This window comes from Idiotropiscis lumnitzeri, chromosome 12 (assembly GCF_059441095.1).
Source record: "Idiotropiscis lumnitzeri isolate Australia: NSW breed Sydney's pygmy pipehorse chromosome 12, RoL_Ilum_1.0, whole genome shotgun sequence".
Classification (NCBI taxonomy): domain Eukaryota; kingdom Metazoa; phylum Chordata; class Actinopteri; order Syngnathiformes; family Syngnathidae; genus Idiotropiscis; species Idiotropiscis lumnitzeri.
This window is the reverse complement of record NC_142402.1, coordinates 20,634,607-20,657,103: the sequence shown is the minus strand read 5'-3', so window position 1 is coordinate 20,657,103 and position 22,497 is coordinate 20,634,607. Positions and strand designations below refer to the sequence as shown.

The following is a 22,497-nucleotide window of genomic DNA, read 5'->3' as shown; positions in this document are numbered from 1 at the left end:
TCACGACTTTTATGTGTTGTGTCTTTGCTCGTGTGAAGCACATTGAAGTTCCTTGCGTGTGGAATGTGCTTAGAAATCAAGCGGATGGAATTGGCCTCACCGTTCAAATATTTTTGAGGGAAGAACGAAACCTTCACCTGAGCGCACTTTTAGCCACTAAAAATAAATTAGAACCGTGTTACAAATCACGTTTTTTTTGGTTTTCTTTTTTGCTGGCCAGCAGAAGAGCAGCACATAAACATTTAACTGACAAGGTCGGCAATTACCCGTGTGCAAAGAATAAAAAAAAGCCCTGTAGGTCAGAGTAGCAAGCCGGCGCATTCATTAGTGTTGCGGCTTTACTCGGAGCAAGCGACAGGGTGTAAATTTGCTGCCGGGCCAGAGAGAGGTACGTTGCTCTTTGTGGTCTCACTATCATTACCGTTGGGGTGGGCGTGTCCAGGCGGAATCAGGGGCGCACTTACGCTCGCGACGTGCCGTAACTGCGGTAGTCGACGGCCGCCGAGATGCCCACCACCGCCGCCGGGAAGAGGTAGCCGGCCACATAGTAGTACTTGCGGCGGGAGAACTCGCTCTCGAACACCTCCACCAGCATGAGATAGAGCTGCACGCCTTCCAGACACATCCAGGCGAAGGCTGCCAGGAAACAAAAGTGGAGGACGCCGGCGATGATGGAGCACACCAGCTGGCGGACGGGGAGAAGGAGGAAACAAATTACGGGGGAATCTCATGAAATCAAATCTTAGCTCCGTCGGGGAAACTTTTGTGCTCAAAATGGACAGATGGGCCAAGGTCGTGTGAGGAGAATGCTGAAATGTTCATGCAAGTTTATTTATGTCCGTTTACGTTCTAACAACAAATCGTTCAAATTAATGGAATCATTGTTAATTGGACCAGTTTTGAAATAAAATATATACAACAATGTTAACCGTACCTAAACTTGTTTTTATGAGATCAATTAATAATAAAAAAATAAATACAAATAAATAACTCAATAAATTGAAAGGGGGTGAGTGGTTGCAGTTAAAACCAATATGTAAAAAAATTTATTTTAAGGAGAAATAATTCAATAATTTCTTCTGTTCTTGCTTCTATCTAATTAAAAAAATAAAATAAATCAGTCATTTAAAAAATGTGTACAGCAAAGGTTATTGTGCACATAAAATTATTTTTCAAATATTTTGTTTCACTGTTATCAATAAACCCGCCATTTCATGAGATAAATAAATTGAAAAAAAAAAAATGAATAAATCCATTTTAATGAACACATTTTTGGGAGGTAAAAAAAAAAAAAAAAAAAGATTCATTAATCCAAAGCAAGGCTGGGCAAACTTTTGTGCTAAGGGTCACATTCAATTTTTAAAAATGGAGGGCCAAGAAATTCTAAAAAAATAGTTAATGTTTTATAAAATGGTTAATTTTAACAACAAAATAATTCTCACATTTCAGTGTTTCGCGGTCACCAATAAAATGAAAATGAATTTTATTGCTGACAATAAATGGAAATTAACCTATTTAATGAAGAGGAAAAATGAATAAATACATTTTAATGACCCAATTCCGAAACGGTTAAATGAATGCAACAAATATGACGAGACTTTTAATAATCTGAATGCTCGGCGCGCTGGCCTGGAGGTATTCCCTTGCTATGACAGATTTTTAAAATCCGAATACTTTTACATTTCATTGTTTTTGTACGGCGCCGACACGTGCTTTGCGGTCACCTTGGGTTCGGTCATGTTGATGCCCACGAGGAAGACGAGCTCGCCGACAAAGAGGTTGAGGCAGAGGTTCTTGTGGATGGTGTTGCGGTCGCTTTGCAGGCCTTTGAAGAAGCAGAAGGTGTACAAACTGATGGCCAAGCACACCAGAGACACGGCGATGCCCATCCGGGTGATGACGGTGAGGAGGAGATCGTGGACGCTCCCCTTGGCCTGCGGAGACGCCACACAACAAAAATGTTGGAAATCTCGCTTTGAATTATGTCATTGGAAGTGAGCGACTCTATCAGGATGGCCGAGTGGTCTAAGGCGCCGCGTTCAGGACCCAGTCTCCCCAGGAGGCCTGGGTTCGAATCTCGAATTTCCCCATTGTGGGACTAATAAAGGGCAAATTAAATAAAGGCGCCTTGCCTTGCGGGATTAGCGGCTATTTATTACCTCGGCCAAGGACGTGTGTGTCTTTATGCAGGATTATAACAAAGACTCCACACTTTTTTTTCCCCGTGCGATTCTGTTAAGGGGCGGGATGGCAAGGCAGGAAAGTTCCCACAAATGAAAGCTTTTGAGACCAGGAAGTTCCCGCGTATGGGTCAAGTACTTTGTAGCAGTTTTACGCACGTTGGGTCACGTCTCATTTATTGGAGGAGCTTGTCGTTTCTGTTAACTGGTTATGGTGACGATTGGGGGCGGGGCTGTTCATGGCGGACGGTTGACGGCAAACGTGCAGGGGGTCCCGAAAGTGGCAATTTCAAAGCTCCTTGCCGGAGGTCTGCGGCCCACCGACGGCCATTTGGAGCGAGCTACTTGTGGCGGTTTCATCTTTCTGAGGTCAAAGATCTAAAAAGCAAGCCTGTTGCACACAAATGTGAAAATAGCAGAGTGGCGCGCACAAAATATCACTCTTGCAAGTCGGGCAAATCCTCCTGTGATATTTGCACTTTTATTGAGGGCGAGGGCCGTGGCGGAGGTGCTGCGAAGGCAATTGGCGAGAGGCTAAGCCCTGCCTCGGGGGGCTCTGGTTTCAAGCCGCGGTTAAGGTTGAGGTTAAGGGGGGGGGGGGGGTCACGAGCGGGGGACGTATTATTAAATGAGCCACAAAGCCATCCCTCCGCTGTCCTTGCGACGTTTGCCATTCGTCATGTAATTAAACGGCAACTGCATTTGGTGAGCAAAACGCCGAGCCGACCGCTTCGCAAGAGGGACGAGGGGGAAGTTGAAGCTGCGGTCGTCCCGTTTTCAGCGAATATTAGACGGCGACCGCAGTGAAATATAATTAGCTCGGATAACGGCGAAATGCCGCCTCAGCCCGAGCCGCCACTTCAGTCCTTTAAAAGTGACGGCCTCCTTCCGGAAAGAATCAAATTGGCTCGCCGTTCTCATGCTCATCATTGTCATTGTCATTGTCAGGTCAGACAACGACCGCCTGCACGGAGTGCTTGGCATCAAATTCAGAGGAGACTTTTGCTTGGTGGGGCGAGCCGTGCTAGCGTCCGTTAATTGGTTGAAGTGTGGAGGGACCAGCGATTAAAAAAAAAAAAAAGATTCGCAAATATTGGCTGAGCTAAACATGATAGAAAAAAAAAAAGAGCTATTTGAGTGTGTATTTATGATCTTCATAAAAAACAACAAAAGTCGATTGCAGAGATGGCGTCTATTGGAGACGAGGCATTTATTTATACAAATTATTACGTTTGGGCGGAGCTACGCGTACACGTGTCGATTTCTTTATGAATAACTTAATAATGAACTTGCAAGTTCATTTCTTTTTATAATGTACTCTATTTATTTTCCAACCACACCCTAGATTGATAGATATACTATCATAAAACGTAACGATAAAATAATTTGTTGGGCTGGAACGGATTAATCGCAGTTCCATTCATTTCCAAACGATTCCAGAAATGAAGTAACTTGAGGTACCGCTGGAAATGTTCATTCGTCAAAGTGTCCGTTCAAGCGGATGAATTCATTTGTGGACTTTAGGAAGGGATTGGAGAAACGGAAAAGATTGAAATATCGTATTTCCTCAAACAGCCCGAGGGCGTTTTTCTTTCTTTTCTCAAGAACATCGGCAGCATTGGCGAGGAGGCTTTTATTTGTTTGACTTTGAGCGAAAGGACTTACCACATTCCCCCGGTGGGCCATGAGGATGGCGAAGTTGGTGAGGTGATTGCAGGAGCACGTGGTGTGACTCCTGTTGGTGTCCAGCAGCTTGCAGCCCTGAGTGGACCAGTAGCCCATCATGCTCCGTTCCGAATAATTCCAGAAGGAACAGTTGGGATTGTAGTAGTTCTCCTTCTGCGGGAAAGGAAGAAAAAAAAAAAAGCAATTAATCCGACATGAGCGGCGCCCTGCAATATGCATGCCCGCCGCACCTTGTACATTTTCAAGCCTCTGACGGTTGCGCAGCGGCGAGCGTCTCGTACAAATAAGTGTCAATTTATATTCTTTGAGAAGGAAGCGCATGAAAGAGATCCAAATGAGAGAATAAAAGAAAGACGAGATGCGACCGGGGTTACCATGGTAATGCGCAGACGGAGGTTAACTCGCTTATCGGATTCCGCTCGTCTGATCTCGGCTAATTGCCGCGCGTGACGGCGATATTTTCGCAGTTTCATTCGAATGGCTTTCGTGGGAGTCGCCGGGTTTTCGAGGGGGCGCGGGCCGGACGGGAGGGGAGTGGCGGGGTGTCGGTTCTTACGTCCAGGTGCTCCAGCGTGAAGACCACGGGGTCGGCCACAAACACGCGGCTGGACTCTTTGGTGATGGAGGCGGAGAGGATGTGGGAGTTGACCGTGAGCGAGAGGTTACGTCTGCCGGCGTCCCCGAGGCCTCGCAGCGTGGCGTTCTCCGTGCTGAGGAACTGACCCAGGTGTTTGTAGAGCACGAAGACCAGCTTGGCCACACCTGCAACGCATCACGCTCATGAAAGCGGCCGGGGGAGGAGAACACACACGCAGGCATGAAATCAACCTCGGAGCAAAAAGAAAGATGACACGTGAGGGATTTGCATTTGCTCCCCCCCCCCCTCTGTGTGTGTGTGTGTGTGATGGGGGAGGGGGGGGGTTTAATAGTTTACATGCGGTTTTTACGTGTGACGTATTCTTCTTTCAGTGGATCAATCAATTTATTATATTGATTTTATTAATTATATTATTTTAGGTTTTTTATGGTAATATTTTGTTTTTTTAAATAATTTCTTAGATATTATAGTAATGACATTGTTTACATATTAGCGTTTATATAGGTTCTTGTTTACAGTATTTTTACTTCTTAGTTCATTTAATTGTACTTCTTTCACCTTGTTGTTTTCTTTATAAGAAAAGAAAAGATCAACTTTACTGTTATTTTATTTATTTTCATTTTATTTGTCCGTCCCAATAAATTTTACATGCTATTTATGAGTTCAAATAAATTCCATTATTGTAATTTAAGTGTTATTTCATTTAATTTGATTGATTTCATTGTTTGCTTTTAATGGGGAAATGCATCATGATCACTCTTTTTTAATCGAACATATTTTACTTGAAAAAAAAAATCCAACTGTTGAACCGAAACCATAAAAATTATTAAAATAATTTACGATATTTTGTAGATATATTATTTTTTTAATTTTGTGTTATAATAAAGAAAACCTGACATGCTCGAGAAAAAAAGCGAGGGCAGATTCAGCCCAAAAATTTAATCTAGAAACATTTACTTGCATCGTTGAAATGAAATAATTTAAAAAAAAAAAAAAAACAATAATTAAAAATTGCTTCATATTAAGAAGCCATATTTCAGCCAGACATTCGGCATGCGTGCACAACGTCTCCCACATGCCGGACATTGTGTCTGTACAATGTTTCATTCCAAACAGCGGCCACTCCGGAAGCCCCCCACAAAGTACACATTTTTACAGTTCTCCTATTTTGTAATAAACAATCTCCTTCTGCGCTCTCACCATTTTTACTGTTGACTTTGACCGTGTTGGAGGAGAGCTGAAGTGTGGATCCGCCCCTGCTGGTCTGTGGGAATCTGAAGTCCTGCACCTGGCCGTCTGTGCTCACCACGTACACATCCATCACTGAGAAGGGCGAATGGCGAGAGATGCATTAGTCATGGAAACAAAAAAAAACAAAAACAAGACAACAATGTTAAATAGAGCAAAAAAAAAAACACAACAACTGTCAGGTGCTTGTTGAGGTTCATTGTACCCGTGAGCGAACAAGACCCCATGCAGCGCCATTTACTTCCCGCCAAATGTGTTTGTAGGCGGCTGGATATAAATAAAAAAAAAAAAGAGAAAAAAAACCAACGAGTGGTTGTGCTCGCAAAAGGATGAGCGTGCAGCCTTCCTGCCGCATGAATGTCAAATATTCATAGGATCAAAAATATCATTGAGCTTTTACTTTGACGTCCTCTAGCCCCCTGTAGCTTTGGATAACTCTGGGCTCCATGAGCAAATCTCTCTGAAAATCCTCCAAATTCCCGCAGCCCCCCCCACCCCCATCCCCTCCGCCTCCGCCAGCTGCCGGGTGGCGCTGCCTTTGATGTGCGAAATTACCGACGGGGTCAGGAGGACGCCGGGGCTCGCCGCACCAGAAAATGGCCTGGCTTTCCGTAGCGAGATGGCTCCTGACAGACAAAGATGAGGGATTGCCCTCCGCTGGCCTTGGCTGTCCGGCTTGATTTTTTTTTTTGTGCTTCAAGCTCTGCGCTTATTCACCCAGTCTCCGGTGTTGCTTACGCCGGGCCGGAGGTGTTGTTTGGGCCACCCGGCTAATTGGATACGAGCAGCCGCGCTCACTTCTTTCCACCCTCTGAAAGGAGGTCGGATATGATATGTTCACTTCAGCTCACCGGGGCACACTTGGGAATCGTAAAGTGAGTCGAGAGCCGCGTCGTCGACTGAAGTAAATACAGCTCTTGACAACACGACAGCACGGTGGGCCGAGTTGTTTCATCAAACATGAAATGCTGAATGAAAAAAAATTAAGTGCCAAAATCTCACGTGACACATGAAGTATGATGGGGAAAAAGACATAATTAAAAGTATTGATAGAAGTTTTTATGAACTCATATCGAGCTATGAAGAGGAAAATGGAATTCAAAACGATGTTTCGATTTTTTTTTTTTTTTTTTTTAAACCCAGCCATTTCAAACATGAGAAACCTGTCGGGGGCCCTGGACTCTGAAATTCAACTTTTGTCGACTGAGGTTTCTCGTTACTTCAGAGAAACCTAAGAACTGCCCAGAGCTCATTAAAAAAAAGGATTAATCAGAGCTCGGGCGGGGACAAAGAGGGCCAATCGGCTCGAGTAACTCTCAGCTATGAGAGTGGAACAATGTCCTTCAACGGCCGTCTTTGTTTTGAAGGCCTGGGAGTCTGTTACCGGTTCAGCCAGCTCCGCCACGCCACTTTTCTGATTGAAAATCAATGAGGAAGAAGGCTGACCTGACCTGACAAAAAAAAAAAAAAAAAAAGGGCCGCGAGGAGGATTATGCTCGTCTTCAAGCGGCGGAGACATTTCCTCTCGCTTAAACACGGCGCTCGGCCAGCCGGCACGACAAGTTGCGAGTGACGGGCGTTCTCGCTGATTGGCGCGCCACTTACCGATGTTCTCGGCGGGCACTTTGACGATGGACGGCTCGATGAGGTTCTCGGCGAAGACGAAGGCCCCCTCCTCGAGGGTGTCCAGCATCATGGTGGCGACGTGCGTCTGCTCCGTGGAATTCATATCTCGCCACGACTTCAGCGCCTCGGGCTTCAGGAGATTGTTCACGGTGTCCACGATGGCCTGTAACCATGGATACGCGTCAAATGTCAGCCACGCACATTTAATAACGCAAGGGAGGGGGGTTGTGGGTGAACGATAAAAAAGGGCATGCGTGGCCGACAGTGACAACAGCTGATGTATCGACAAAATTATGACCCGACGTGTGATGGATGTTCAGGGCTCAACATTTATCTGAAGAGAGGAGGAAAAAAAAAAAAAGCGTCTGTTTCCCTCTCTCTTTTACTTTATTGAATAATAATAAATGTTTTTCCAAACTAGTCGGAAAAAAAAAAAAATTCGTGTGGCCGTCGTGACCTTGAAAGCTATTTTCCCCCCAAGGAAGACGGGCATTATCGTCAAATCCGCGTCCAAAGTGGCAGACCGAGACAAAACGGTGGAAAGAAAATGGCCTCGTTTTCAAAGTCAATCCTTTCATTTCCTGCTTTGTGATAAGCTGCAAGTAAACTAAACATTCCACGCATGGATCATACGTTGATAAAACATGGCTGACCCGGGCAGCTCTAGTTCACGACTAAACGCCCCCCCCCCCCTCGCCCCCGCCTTTGTTTCGATTGTCGTTACCGTGAGTAACAGGCGATAAGATCAAACAACACATTACAAACATTAAGAATTGGGGAGAGGTGTCATCGCATAAATTGAAAACAGTCGATGATGTGATGATTGTTTTTCTTTTTTTTGCAGATAATTTATTGTGGTTGCAACCATTTCTCTTGTTATTATTGATTATTTTGTGATCTTTAGTGTCATTAAGATTGAACTTTCAATCATATATTCATATTAAACTGACCGCATGACACGTCGACATTGCTCACGGGCATTCGGCCACTTCCCAAAAATTCCACCTTGGCGGGCGCGAGTCACAAATTATCGTTCGGTGCCATTAGTCCCAGCGGGCGCATCACAATAATGGTAATTAAGCGCAGGAGGACCTCGCTCGTAATGCCAATTAGTCATGACTGTGATTATCCAAAACACTCAAATGACCACAGACACTCGCATCCGTTTTCCGGAATAATGAAGATGCGGCGCTCCCAAAAGTCTTCGCTAATAATGAATGATTAACTCCGACTGGATCCAGATATTTGCTGTGCGTGCGTGTACGAGAGTCAGGGTTGATTACAAGCTTTGAGACAACCAGGTGGATTCACAGCGTGCCCCCCGCCCCCTTCTCGTAATCTTCGAGAAACCTGAAGCATTTTTTAAACATCATTTTCAAAGATAATGATCGAGAACACACCACGTATGAATCAAAAAGCGCTTCGCCAAGAATTTGTGCGTTTGTTTCCGAGCGATGGAATAGTTCACGCCGTTTGACGGGCCACGCCAAATGGACCCGTGACCCATTTGGGGCCCTCAACCCTAAGTTTGGGAAACGTTCCGTTAAATCACAGCATGATGCTTTTCAGATCAATGCAGTCATTAAATCAAAGAAATAAATCATCATTTGATTGCGTTGTGTTGGCGTCAAGGAAGTGTAATATTTGGGCGGATGTCATTTTTTCAAGCAAGAACTGATGAAGTTTGTCTTCTTCTTTAGGGCGCTACACCATACAGAAAATGACGAGTATAACTGTTTACTGAAAGATTATGATGTTTAAAAAAAACATAAACGGAATTTTATATGTCCTCGGCTCCCTCTGAAGAGCCCACGAGAGGCTGCTGAAAAGCAGTTGGAAGTTGCGTAATCACCGCGCTCGATTTTGCTTTCCTGCTCTTTCATATTTGTGCGATGCCATTTCAAATGACTCAAACAGTTTGTACCGCCAACGTCTGCGCGCCAGAAGCTGAGCTGCGCTGTGTTGGTTTACGGCGGAGATTGTTAAATCTCAGCTGGATGACATTTCATTTTGGCGTCTCCAGTCGGTCCAAAATGCTGCTGCTCGCCGTTGGAGCGCTTGACTCCATTCCTGGCCTCTCCTCTCTTCGTTTTTACGTCTGATTTTTACTTCATTGAATTTTTTTTTTTTCTTAAACACAAACATTCTATTGGCCTCAGAAATTAATCACAGCCATTGCAACACGAGGACAATTTTTCATTTTATTTGATGCTACGGGTGCGAGACGGGGGGGGGGGCACATGGGAGATGAGATGAATTCGATCATGTAAGCGAGTGAAAAGTGAAGCACGATGCCACTTTGATCACACTTGTGGCTGACAGGGAGGTGCAATTACGACCGTGGGAAGGCAATTATTCACACGACGTATAGCGAGTCGCTGTGAGAAAGCGAATTTTAAGAGCGAGCGTGAGAGAAGAAATGAAAGAAAGATGGAGTGATAGCACAGAGGAGGACAAAGTTGGAAGGATAGTGACATTCGCAGATGGAAAGAGTTCACGGAAGGGGGGGGGGGTAATTAAGCCAAGCGCACAGAGTGTAAAACAATCAAGGACGTTACACAGTCGACATGTTGGATGCATGCTGCAAAATAAGCCGAAAGGGATCAAGGTGAAAAAAACAAAAAAAAACAATGCAAAGGCTCTCTGATTGTACCTTCATGTACGCCCTGCACGTCTTCTCCCGCTTTTGAAGCTTTTTCCCACCCCACACACACACACACACACACAAAAGAAAGATAGTAGTGAGAAACAGGAAGTGGCAATTGAGGCCACTTACCATAAATTACAAGTGCTAATGAGAAGAAGAGAGGGAGAGATCATCTCAACGCAATGTGACACCTCTTCACACCAGGATGTGAGAAACGAGGGAAAGAAAAAAGCAGGTGCGGAGGTTCCGAATTGGGATAAACAAAGTGCCATGTGATTATTTGGACCTTCCGCCAAGGAGAGGAAAATCCACGACAAACTCCCTTTGCGGCTCTCGGCGACTCAAATCACAAACAAGGAATAGGAAACACAACAAGATAAAAATGCACTTTTGGAGTTGAAAGTATAAAAGTTCGCCGTGACGCAATTAATTGTTCAAAACACTATTAAAGACGCATTTATACTCTTGTGCATTTAGCTGAAATATTTGTTGGCCTGTTTACTGCCGCTTTTTTTTTCTTTTGTTTTCTTTTCTGCCCCCTTTTCCCCCGGCTGGGGGATTAGGTGACGGTGACCCACTAGGAAGTTTAAGGCATTGACCAACTGGGCATGCACCTGTTCCAGTGATGTCGTCTTCCTGCAGCGCGACATTTGATCAATTTATTTATATACTTTAGCATCTAATTTAATTATTTGTTGGCCTGTTTACTGCCGCTTCTTCTCTTTTCTGCCCCCTCCTTCCCCTGCTTGGGAATTAGGTGATGGGGACATGCTTTGAAGATTACGGCACTGACGAACCGGGAAGGGACCTGCTCTGCCGAAGTCGTCTTCATGCAGCGCCTTTTCTGATTTCCTTATATTTCAGCACTTCATTGAACTACTTGTTGGCCTGTTTGCTATTTCTGTTCTTTCTTTTCTGTTCCCAATTCCCCGAATTAGGTGATGGCGATTCACTTGGAAGTGGCTGTACTGAATTTACACCAACTGACCGGTACAAGATCGAAGGCTCATCTTCGGATATGCTGCCATGGATATTACGGCCCTGGATGAGGACCCACTCCACTGAAGTCATCTTCCTGCAGCACTTCATTCAATTGACTCTTATATTATCTCATCTATTATTGCATAGCATCATTGTATGTGCCAAATGTTGCCCAGTTGGCATCCATTGCAGCCTGGTCATCCTGGAAGGGGGATTCCCCCATCTGTGGTCCCTTCTCAAGGTTTCTCACTTTTCCCCTAATGAGGTTTTGTGAGTTTTTCCTTGCCCTCCTGGGGGTTAAGATCGGGGATGTCGATTGTGGCTATGTAAAGCCCTTTGAGACTGTCTGTGATTAAGGGCTATACAAATAAAATTGACTTGACTTGACTTGAATTGTGCAAGATCAGCATACTGAGGACAAACTATCGAGAGCGGAATGAGAAAAATGGACCCAACAGGAACAAAATGCAGGAATTATGCATCGTGTCCTGGTGTCGCTGGCCATGAATATGCAAATTAATTGTGCTTTTTTTTTTAAAAATGGAGCCTTTAAGTCGGATGGAGATGATATATCATCGTTGTTATCGGGCAGGAAATAGCAAATAACTCACAAGCAAGGTTCAACAAAAACTGTTTACGAAAAAATGGACGACGATGACGACATCTCACCGGGTCGCTAGCTCCAATTTTTGGTGACACTCCGAGTATCATATTTTCTGAACTATTATCAGACGCATTGTCAAAGATTTCTGATCTGATTTCGCTGAGAAATTATAATGACTTAAAAACTATCCGACTTTGCGTCCAGGTCGACCATTTTTAAAAATTGTAGAAAACACAATTTGCATAATAATTTCTAAACCGCGTTTTTAAGTATTTAATAATCAGCAAATTTCTAGTTTGTCGCGCCTTCTCATCTCACTAGATTGGAAAAACGCCCACGAGCTGCGATCCCGCAAACAAGCGGGCGTCGCCGGGTGCAAAACATTTTGTTTCCGTCGGAATAACAATTCGCGTCTTCGCGGTTGTCAATCATCTCGCCATGTGGCGGAACATCACGGGCGCTCGCTGAACGTTTGATGCTCGTTCTTGCGGCTCCACATCATTCAGTGAGGGGATGTTTTGAAAATAGACGGGTGTTGAATTCCCACAGGATTGAGCGTTCGCAAGTTGAAGCAATCAAAAAATGGCGCTTTGGAATAAACGTTCCACGTTAGAATTATTTCTATTGGGCTGGGAGAAATCAGACCGTTTTTAATTCCTTCCGTGTCCATTTTGGGTGGGACTAAATGTGGTTCTTTGTACTATAAAGAGCGGGAATAAATTAGATGGCATCGTTGGCGTCTTGTATGGAGCGAAACAAGTTTCTACAGCTTTATAGTAAGGCGTTGGGAGTTTTTTTTTTTTTTTGTGTAACCAATTATGGCTCCTTGCACTGTGAAGGTTGTAATGTTACCTTTACTGCAACTCTGCTGCGAGTGTTTCTGCATTTGTAGCGATGGGACTTGGAGTGAAACACCAAAAAAAAAAAAAAAAAAAATTGCAAATATTTTTGCAAATATTGAAAAAAAAAAAATTATGAAAAAAAATAATTAATATGACAGCTGCAACGGCAATCTGGCCTGATATATTATCTGGTTCATCACAACAAAGTAAATGTTTTGTTTTTTTTTAACCATTCAATTTAATAAGCCATTTCTTTTTTTTTTTTTTAACAGCTGTTGAAACTCACCACGGCAACAGCATGACCTTACATTAGCTTTAGCACAGCAATGTCGAAACTTTTTTCATTGTTTGCTACCAAAAACGCTGTCGTCGTCACAAAGCGAAGCCTCGTGAGCACGAATGGGCATGTTGCGTTGTGGACAACACGTCCACGGTCAAACGGCAGCAAATGGAGCGAAGCGGAACGCTCAAACCCATTTGGTGTCAACGTAGCAAAATGTCGAACAGTGAGCCAGTTGGGTCCGTTTTAGATCAATTGTAAACTATATTATATTCGTCAATGGCAGCGAATGAGTTTCAGCAGCAGAGGACTCGGCATCCCCTGATCCGCCTCCCGCAGTCTACGCTGTTATTCTTCAAGTGTGTGCTTGTATGTAAAGCGAGGGCACGCGCCGCCTTGGATTTGGATTTATCGCCCGGCGTCCTGCCGTTTAGCCCCGCTGGGGTGGTCACAATGGGCCATAAAAAGGATAAGGCGTCACAGTACCTTGTTGAAGCTGCGTCCTGCCGAGTCCTTCTCGCTGGGCCTGAGCTCCTGCAGTTGAGCGTCCAGGATGTCCACGAGCTGCTCCATGAGTCGCACCGAGGAACTCACGTCACCGGCGAACACGGGGCCCCGCGTGTTGAATGCCAGCTCGTTGGCGAGGTTGGCCGCGTTCTCGCCGCTTCGGATCTGGATGTGCCGGCGCATGGGTGGAGGGAGGGCAGAGTTTAATGCTACTAGCGGGGGGGGCGGGCGCTCGCGTGAGTTGCCACATTGTGTTTGGGCTGCTTGCTTGCGGACCGACACAAATAAAGGTCTGCCGCATGTGCACTCCGATTCATTATCACAAAGTCGAGCAGACATGAAAAAAGAAAAATCATGTTTTTACCCCATTGCAATTATAATGGCCGTCAGTGGTGTATTTTTGCTATTTTTTATTTTTTTAACGCACCTACAAAAAAAAAATAAAAATTCTTGAATAAGCCTGCCATTATTTTTAAAAAAAATATTATTTTTTTTAGCCCATTGCAATTAATGGTCATCAGTTAGAAGTGTATTTTTGCTATTTTTTCTTGAATAAGCCAACCATTAAGTGTTTAAAAAAAAGTGGACCACCGCAAAAAACATTTAAAATAAATAAATAAATAAATAAAATCAATGAATGATCAGGCCTGATCTATTATCGGTTTTTTCAGAGTAGCAGTTTATTGCAACAAAGTAACACCAGTCAGCTCTGGTTTCTAAAAACAAAGTAACAAAAACTGTCCTTGGTCCATTATAACAAAGTAATAATCGTCAGTTCTGGTTTATTACAACAAAGTAACAGAAATTCGTCTGTTAAGAAACGTAACAACATTCCGGTCTGGTTTATTCCTGCAAAGTACGGCGAGGAAGCTCTTCACGTGCAAATATGTCCTCTCCAGTGACATAAAAACTAAATTTCCCGGGCAATTAAAAGTTTTTGTTGTTTCTCCAAAGTGAGCTTTGAAGCCGTTGTCAGCATTCACGATTTATTTCGCATCTGCTAAACTCTCGGCAACATGAAAAGAAACTGGCGTCAGAAATGTTTGCGAGATACAAATGGAATTTTTTTAGGACTCGCTATTCTCCCCCCACCATCCCCAACGTTCCTTAAATCCGCCGCTTCGTGTGGGACGGGAGCGCGCTTTCCATTTATTGTGTTTGCCGAAAATGTTTCTTGACAGCGCCCAGGAACTCGGTGTGAACTTGCGACGTTCGGGACGTGTTTTTCCCACCGCGGCTTCCATCGCAAGCGTGGCGCTTTGTGCATTGTTTTGTCGGAAATCAAAGGAGGCAAATCACTGAAGAAATAAACTGTCGGGCTTTGATTGTCGCCGCCAAACGACTGCCGCCTTGACTCCAGACAGCCTCGCTCGTTTGTAGCGAGCGAGATCGCTAATTTATTGTCCTCAGATGTTTGCAAGTACGGTGGCCTTAAAGGGTCACAATGACGCTAGTATCAAAGTAAGTTGAAAGTAACGAGAGTCGCGTTTAAACTTTGACACTGATGGAAAGAGGAAGACGAGTTGGGACAAATGATCAATAATAGGATCATTTCCAATGGAAAGACTTTATTATTAGAATTGTAATATATTTGGCTGTTATGTTTAGCGTACCTTCGCTAAGCGCAAACAAGTACCGTGGCCTTAACAGGTCGAAATTTGTATTTATTTATTTAATTTTTGTGAAGCAAGTTAAGTTGTTGGTAATTTGCTATAAATCACACCTGGGCATAAACCAGATTGATTATTGTTACTTTATTGTCATCATTTTTTTATTATTATTATTGTTTTCATTTTTGAGGGTTTTATTTATTATTATTAACTATTTAATTATTTCATCTTTAATTAATCTATTTTATATTTTATATATATAATTAAATTATTTGCTCAATATGCCGCGGTAATTGATTGAAATTAAATTACGATTATTACACTCAACGATTACAAAATTGGCATAATCGAAAAAAAAGATCATTTTATGCAGTATATTTTATTATATAAATATAATACATTGTTAAAATAGTCCTCATTTTACAATGTCTAATACTGTAGTGAATATACTTCTTCGTTCGACTGACATTGTTTATTTAAATGTTACAACAGCTCGATGGCAATTTTTTAAGTATATAACAAGTAAACACCAAAATACTGTTTCTGTATACAAGGAAACTTTACGCGAATTAAAAGTTATTTTAAGATAAAAACAAATTGTATTTGTTTGAATATTTTTTCCAGCGTTGAAATCTGTTACTTCTTTTCCAGTCATCTTTAGCAACCAGCATTGTTTTTTTTGTCCTTACCTTTTGTGCCACTTGAGTCACCCAGTGGGAAGTGCAGTTGCTGAGGTCCGGGCCCTTGGAGCACCAGCTCCCCGCCACCGTGCACAGGAAGGAGGCGACGCCTGCGGTAGCACAGAGCAAACAACACGTTGGAGGGAGGCCAAAAAACGCGGCGCTCGCTTAGCTTTCACTCACACACACTTTGTGTTCATTTCCAAACATTGTTAAAGCCTAGGCAGCTTTGCAAGGTAAGGGAAAATAATCATAGAGGAGGGATTCTTGAACAAAGTCCGCTCTAAGCGAAGCCCACCAGTTTCCTGTAAAGACACATTTGACGCACTCACATGTGGGAATAAAAGCAGCGGATTACGACTAATGAATGCCTATTCTGTGACAACACGTGTAGTCCTTTTCCCTTTTTAACCCTCCTCAGTCAAAACAAGTCTCTTTGATCTGCCGCGTTTTAATTTGACAGCGCTGTCAGTGTGTGCGTGTGACGGGGTGCGAAGGTAACTCGCCGCGCGTCAGCCCAGCCGCGTAATGGCCATCAGCGCGCCAACGCTGCCGGCTTTCATGTCGGACACTTTTAGCAACTGGAACTAATTCTTATCTAATATGAGCGTGCGGATACGCTCACGCAATTACGACTCCAAGATAGCGGAATTAATGGTGCTTATCGCAAGACGGCTGCTTTACGGGCCATGCACTGTTGCTTCTTTTTTTTAGGGAATTGGGAATTCTGGACTGCAATGAGCTAAAAGTATTCATTTTTCTTAAGTGACACATTAACGTTCTAAACCAGGGGTGTCAAGTTGATTTTTGTGGACGGGCCGCACCGTCCTTGTGGTTTCCCTGAGAGGGCCGTTCTGACTGTGCACCCGTATAAATGCATGATCACAAACACACAACAAATGGACGGAAAGCCAGTTTTGAAATCGGAAGCCGGTCACAAATTGTTCCTTCAACAATTTGTCAATTTCTTTTAAAAGGGGAGGATTGGTCACAAATAAATGGCAGCATCTCATATCTCCGCGGGCCACATAAAATGACGTCGCGGGCCAGATCCGGCCCCCACGCCTTGTTTTTGATAGCCTGCTCTAAACTGTAAAACTGGGTGGGGGTGGCGGAGGTGATGCCTTATTATTTATGATTAGAAATACCCCGGTGTAAAAGTGTAGAAAGAGGAAAATTGAGTAAAAAAAAAAAATGTGGCAAATTGTTATTTTTGTTTGAAGAAACCAGAGGCGATTGTGGTTACTTTTGGTTTTAGTAAACCAAGGCTAATCGGTCTATCACTAATGGTACGATATGGTTCATAAATATATATTGTGGCTATCAAGAATTTAAATTTGATTCTCCATTAAATCTATGACTAAATATGGATATGGAATATGAATATGTAGATGACTCGGACTTGGTAGCTCGCATGCTGATAAAGTAATAATAATAATAATAATAATAATAATATTCCCTTTATTAGTCCCACAATGGGGAAATTCGAGATTCGAACCCAGGCCTCCTGGGGAGACTGGGTCCTGAACGCGGCGCCTTAGACCACTCGGCCATCCTGGCAGTGTGGTCACCCCTGCTCTACTCTTTGAACAGAAGAGGCCCTAAAATAGATTTACAAGCTCCGAGGGAGAAAAGCTTCCTTTGAGACTAATCAAGCCTTAAACGTCTGCGCTTAGTTCAACAATCGCACATGCGGCCCACTCACCTCGGGTGCCTTTAGGGCAGGGCCTCTCCACGGCGGATCCCGTGTGGGTCTGAGGCCAGTCGATGGTCCGCCGCCGGACGGCCTCGCAGAAGCGTCGGGGCGTGGGCGGCAGCTCCGGCACGGTGGGCTCCTGCGCCGTCGCCGCCGCCGAGCCGCGCGTGTCCTCAAACGGATCCCGGCCGTCCCTCGGGTCGGCACCGCCGCCCGCTGTGGGATCATCGTGGCTCCTTGCCGTGGGCGCGGCCGTGGCCGCCATCATGATGGTGGTTCGGGGGGGCGGCGACGAGATGGGGAATTCGCCAACTGGTGAGCCGAAAGTGAGGAAAGTCAACACTGTAAGGGGAATTTTTTATTTCTTTATTTTTTTAGCTCAATGGCCGACGGAGGAGCGAGTCCTTGATTTGTACGTGTTTCTGTTGTTTTACTAAAGCAGGAACTATCGTTTGCTTTTTTGAGCTAAATTAGGGCCGACGGCAAGCTCGCAAAGCAGGACCAATCGCTGCGGCTGTTTGACTTTTGTTGCTTTGCTTTAATAAACATGCGCAGATGCTTGCTTGTTGGAATAAAGCGAGGCCTGCTGGTGTGACCGTCTTTTAATAAAACATCAGCAACTCTTGATACCTTCTTTAAATTAACCAGCGCCAACTGGTGTGACTTTATATGAAAAAAAAATGGCAAAGAGTTGTTACTTTGTAGTAATAAACCAGCGCCAAATACAATTCCCTTTTTTTTCTTTTAACGAACTGGACCGATTGATGACGTAATAAACCAGCGCTGAATATTGTTGTCTGTTTTAATAAAAGGTGCAAGCACCTTGATTGTAAAACACCATGGCCAATTGCGGTTTGAAAAATCACCACCACCATCATCCATTCATTATCTGTACCGCTTCTCCTCAAGAGGGTCGGGGGGTTGCTGGAGCCAATCTCGGCTAAAGTCGCCCTGAACTGGTCGCCAGCCAATCGCAGCGCACACATCGATGAACAACCATCCGCGCTTACAAACACACCTAGAGGCAATTCAAAGTGTTCCAACGACCTGCCATGCCTGTTTTTGGAATGTGGGAGGAAACCGGAGAACCCGGAGAAAAGCCACGCAGGCACGGGGAGAACATGCAAACTCCACACAGGAAGGGCGGAGCCGGAATCGAACCCACGACCTCTGCACCGTGAGGCCATCGTGCTAACCAGTCGCCCACCGTGCCGCCCCCGTTGGAACTTTTTTGTTCAAATCAAATCATTCTCAAATCTCACAACACGATTAAGAGAGCATTTCCAAGTGTCAGTAGGTGCTGCTGTTTTGCTTCGCAACAGAGACTTCAAATTGGATCCACACTTCACTCGTGAATGTTTTTCAACCGAGATAATCACCCATTTTCGGAAGGGCGAGATGGGACGCTTTAAGTTGAAGGACAGTAAATAACTTCCATCCATCATTTGACATTTTGTCGCCCCTAAATTCATAAAAAAGACATTTTGACATCCAAATCAACACGAGATTCGCTACCTTTAATTGATTAAATGTCAGCAGTGAAGACAAAGTGAGCTTACTTTCGGCGTTTTTTTTTTTATGTTGCAGTTGCTTGGTCGGCGAAACCCCCTCTCACCCGTGCAAGCCTCCTCGGCACAAACCTCAAAAATCGGCAACAACATGAAGACGCACTATTAAGTCAATCTATGCTTTCCCAGTGCACAACATTCACGCGGAGACGCTCGGTGTTTGTCGCACGGCGCAGGTGCTTCGAGATGAGATGTTATCACCTGCGCAGAGCCTCGCGTTAAACAGGAAATGAGAGCCGAAATCGGGTGGGAAAAGGCTGGAAAGCCGTCGGATTGGCCGATACCAAGACAAGAGACGTGGACGCTCACTTGTCGCTTTTCTACCCGCAACAAGACGATTGTTTTGGCAGATAAAAGCCGCGCTCGACAATGAGGTCTGGCGACGGCGCCGTCTTCGGCTTTCCCGCGGCGATTGTGCGAAAATGCAATATCATGCTATCTGACACTCCATTATCACGCGCGTATCTCCATTTCCTGGGGGCCGAGGCCCACCGTCGCGTTGGCGCTAATCAGCCGGGCGGGGAGGGGGAATATTTGCTGTGTCATTCAAAGCGAAATATATGAGTTTAGGACACAAAGCCGATGCGGGCGGCGCTGGCGGTCACGAAGCCGCAGCTGTTCGCTAGCAGGAAAATAAATAGAAAAGCCCCCATGGAGAGGCGCAATTGTGACATTTCCCCTTGGCGACCTTTCTACGTGGCGGGAGTTGCGGCTAATTACCTTCCGCTCATTCGCTCATTGTGTGCGTGTCAGCCACACGCTCGCAGGTCGGCTGGGCTGAATGCGGCCGCCATGAAAGGTTGCGTGCGGAGAGGGCGCGGGTTCACGTGGTTAAAAAAAAAAAGGCTTCAATTAGAAGTGATGAGAGCATAAAATAAAGGCTTGGGTGAGACGAGGTGAGACAATAACGAGGCAAAAATAGCCGAGCTTGTTAAGGATGTAAGTGCACGATAAATCAGGGTCAACACTCCAGACTTTTTGGTGATGCCTTTTGGGTCCCACTGGCCAACCCGTTTCAATAACTTTATGAAGAGGGATCAACATGGTCAAATAATAGATAAATAAAAAAATACATATATAAATAAATATAGAAATAAATTGAAAAAAAAAGTGTCACCATGTTGATTCAACACAAGAATTTGAGGCGGTTGATTATTTAAAAAAAAAAAAAAAAAAACATTTTTCCAACAAAGCAGAAACAAAGAGTGTCCTTTGTGGGAATTCCAATTTCCAAGACAACAATGTTTCAGCCCAAGTCGAGTTTTCAGCAAGTATCACGGCAAATTGGAACAAGATCCAAATAAAACTGTGAAGGGTTCCCAAAAAAATGTCAGCAGTAAATGGCCAAATGTGAATCGAATGTTTTTACCAATAACAGCATAAAGAAATCTTGCTCACTTGGAATAATCCACAATGAAAACATCAATAAAATATCTCAACCGCGTTGTTTCAACATGGCAATGTACGACTCAGTTTTCAAAAAGGATGTCGTTTCCATGACAACCGTGAACTGAAATTCTGTCACCGAGGCACTTCCCCAATAAGACTTGGGCCATTGCGCGACAATGTCGGCAGTGACCCGAATGCATTCCCACCAGCCGGCGACAATAATATCGTTCATGAAACAATGAACAATTGAGCAAAAATGAGAATAATCGCAAATAATGAAACCTCGCTATCGGCCTCCATGACTACTAATAATCGGTTTCCGCCCTGAAAAAAGTATATCGGTCTATCACGAGCGTGCGCTGTACAGAATTTCTGTCTGAATAGTTGCCAATGTCTTGCATTTCAACATTCCACATTTTCTGTCGCTGCGTATTTGCCGTCATGCAACCTAAAGCCCTCCTTTGCACGTCTCTTTCGATTCTGTTTTCCCGTGTCGAGTCGTTTTTCCATTTGTGCGAGTCTGCATCCTCTCGATGAGCGAGGTAACGATTGAGATGAGTGAGCACGCCGCCGCGTGCGGCTCCACAATACGTCGATACTTGGCATTCTTTTACCTCGGCAGCAGACGTAAGCGGCCCGGCTGCCTCGCATGCGTCCACCGTACGAGACCAACGGCGGCCCGCTGCTATTTACGGCGCCGATCGATGGGCTGCTCCAAAATGCTTTTTATTTTTATACCGCGCTCGTGTTTTATGAAAGAGTTCTTCCTGTACTCCCGTATTTTAGATTGCGTAAATGATTTCCTGAAAGGAGGTCTATAAAAGAGCAAGATATAATTGCAGACTACCTGTAAAAGAAAGCAGGGAAAAAAAAAAACAACAAAAAAAAACCCGAAAGTACTCTGTCAAGCAGAGGAAATAAAAGGAAATCACCCGGTCTTGCTTCGGTATTGCTCTCGACATATACAGCCTCACAAATCATAATCTGCTGTGTTGGCTTTCTTTATCTTGGCCCTTGTTAGGAAATGTGGTGCAATAAAGCAGGAAATGACAGACTGTCTGGACATTTGTAGTTGTTGCGAAGGACGATCGTTGTGGAATGATTTTGACCGAATGGGAGTGCGCTACGTGACAGCCACCAGCAGGGGCGCTGTTGATCCAGTTTCAACTCGATCGTGACCTGAAGAAGAAATGTGGTTTTGTCTCCTACGTAGGATTAGAAGTGTCGCAAAGTGAGTAACCCCTCGAGTGTAGTTGACGTAAAAGAAACAGGAGTGCGTCTATTATATTAAAGACGTTGTTGTTGATCGCATTTACCTCGCTTACTCGACTTATTTGTGAAGCAAGGCCACGCCGCAAACATGCAATTTCCTTTTGATAGCTCAGATCGCAATTAGTGAGGGGCTGACAACCGATATTTCAAGCTGATATTTATTTGTTGAATTTTTTTTAAAATAAAAACTCCAAAACTTGACTTCGTTTAAATGGCTTTAAGTACATGTTTATGAAACAACTCAAGTGATTTTTTTTAGATTTTAGAAAACCCAATTTTAAAAACGTAACAAAAAGTGTAAGAAGCTCCCAGGCTCAGCTGCATTTCTTATTGTTCAATGAAAACAAAAATCTCTTTAAAGTTTACGACGGCAAATATTTTCTATTAGTTGTGAGTTGTAGTAGACTGAAAATTATTCAAATTTTGGTAAAGTCTGTTGCGTTACCTTCCGGGACCTCTACGGTAGTGCGCGTGACTTGAGGTGAAAAAGCAAACAGGCAGCTTAGTGCTGATTGGCTGCTACCCACTGCACATGGAACCAATCAGATGGTGCTGTGGGCAGGACCAATCTGCTTCTGCAGGCAGGGCCACCAGCACAACAGAGAGAGAGAGAGAGAGAGAGAGAAGTGTGCTGCACCGAGCCAAAATAAACCAGCTTTTAATTGATCGGCCTTGAAAGTTATTAAAAAGGCTGATGTCGATTAACGGTAAAATGCCAAATATCGGCCCAGCCGATAATCGGTCTATCACTAATGAAAATGCCCTCACAGACATGTGATAGACAGAACCACGCCAATTACCGGCATTCACTCTCAAGTGACGGCGAAGTCACGCTTCTACGTGTAAAACCACACCGAAGACACACGGCCAGTCGTGTAGCACGTGTGAATAATGTAGGCGTCGCACAGCCGACAAACATCACGCAAATATGAGGAAGGAGAATCGTTTGACTTCCATGACATCACATGATTATTATTATTTTTTTTTATCTCTTTATGGTGCCCCAGAGTCATTTATGATGATGACAAAACATTTTCAGAATCATCCATGTTGCACTTTTCTGTTTTGGTGCGATGCATGTGC

At 44.2% G+C, this 22,497-nt stretch overlaps 1 protein-coding gene across 9 annotated transcripts in view; it reads right to left on the bottom strand.

Moving 5' to 3' along the window:
- The window catches only part of adgrl2b.1 (adhesion G protein-coupled receptor L2b, tandem duplicate 1), a 96,702-nt gene that overhangs the window by 16,937 nt on the left and 57,268 nt on the right, over positions 1-22,497 (bottom strand). For 6 of the 9 annotated variants that reach the window (XM_088311553.1, XM_088311556.1, XM_088311559.1 and 3 more), the window contains exons 6-15: positions 17,195-17,507; positions 15,499-15,599; positions 13,179-13,364; positions 9,992-10,030; positions 7,318-7,501; positions 5,665-5,787; positions 4,423-4,628; positions 3,846-4,019; positions 1,725-1,934; positions 465-685 (exon numbers count right to left, since the gene is read on the bottom strand). In XM_088311553.1, coding sequence (XP_088167679.1) covers positions 465-685; positions 1,725-1,934; positions 3,846-4,019; positions 4,423-4,628; positions 5,665-5,787; positions 7,318-7,501; positions 9,992-10,030; positions 13,179-13,364; positions 15,499-15,599; positions 17,195-17,507 — 1,757 coding nt within the window. The remainder of the gene's footprint in view (positions 1-464; positions 686-1,724; positions 1,935-3,845; positions 4,020-4,422; positions 4,629-5,664; positions 5,788-7,317; positions 7,502-9,991; positions 10,031-13,178; positions 13,365-15,498; positions 15,600-17,194; positions 17,508-22,497) is intronic. The other 3 variants (XM_088311555.1, XM_088311557.1, XM_088311554.1) reach the window with 2 other exon arrangements.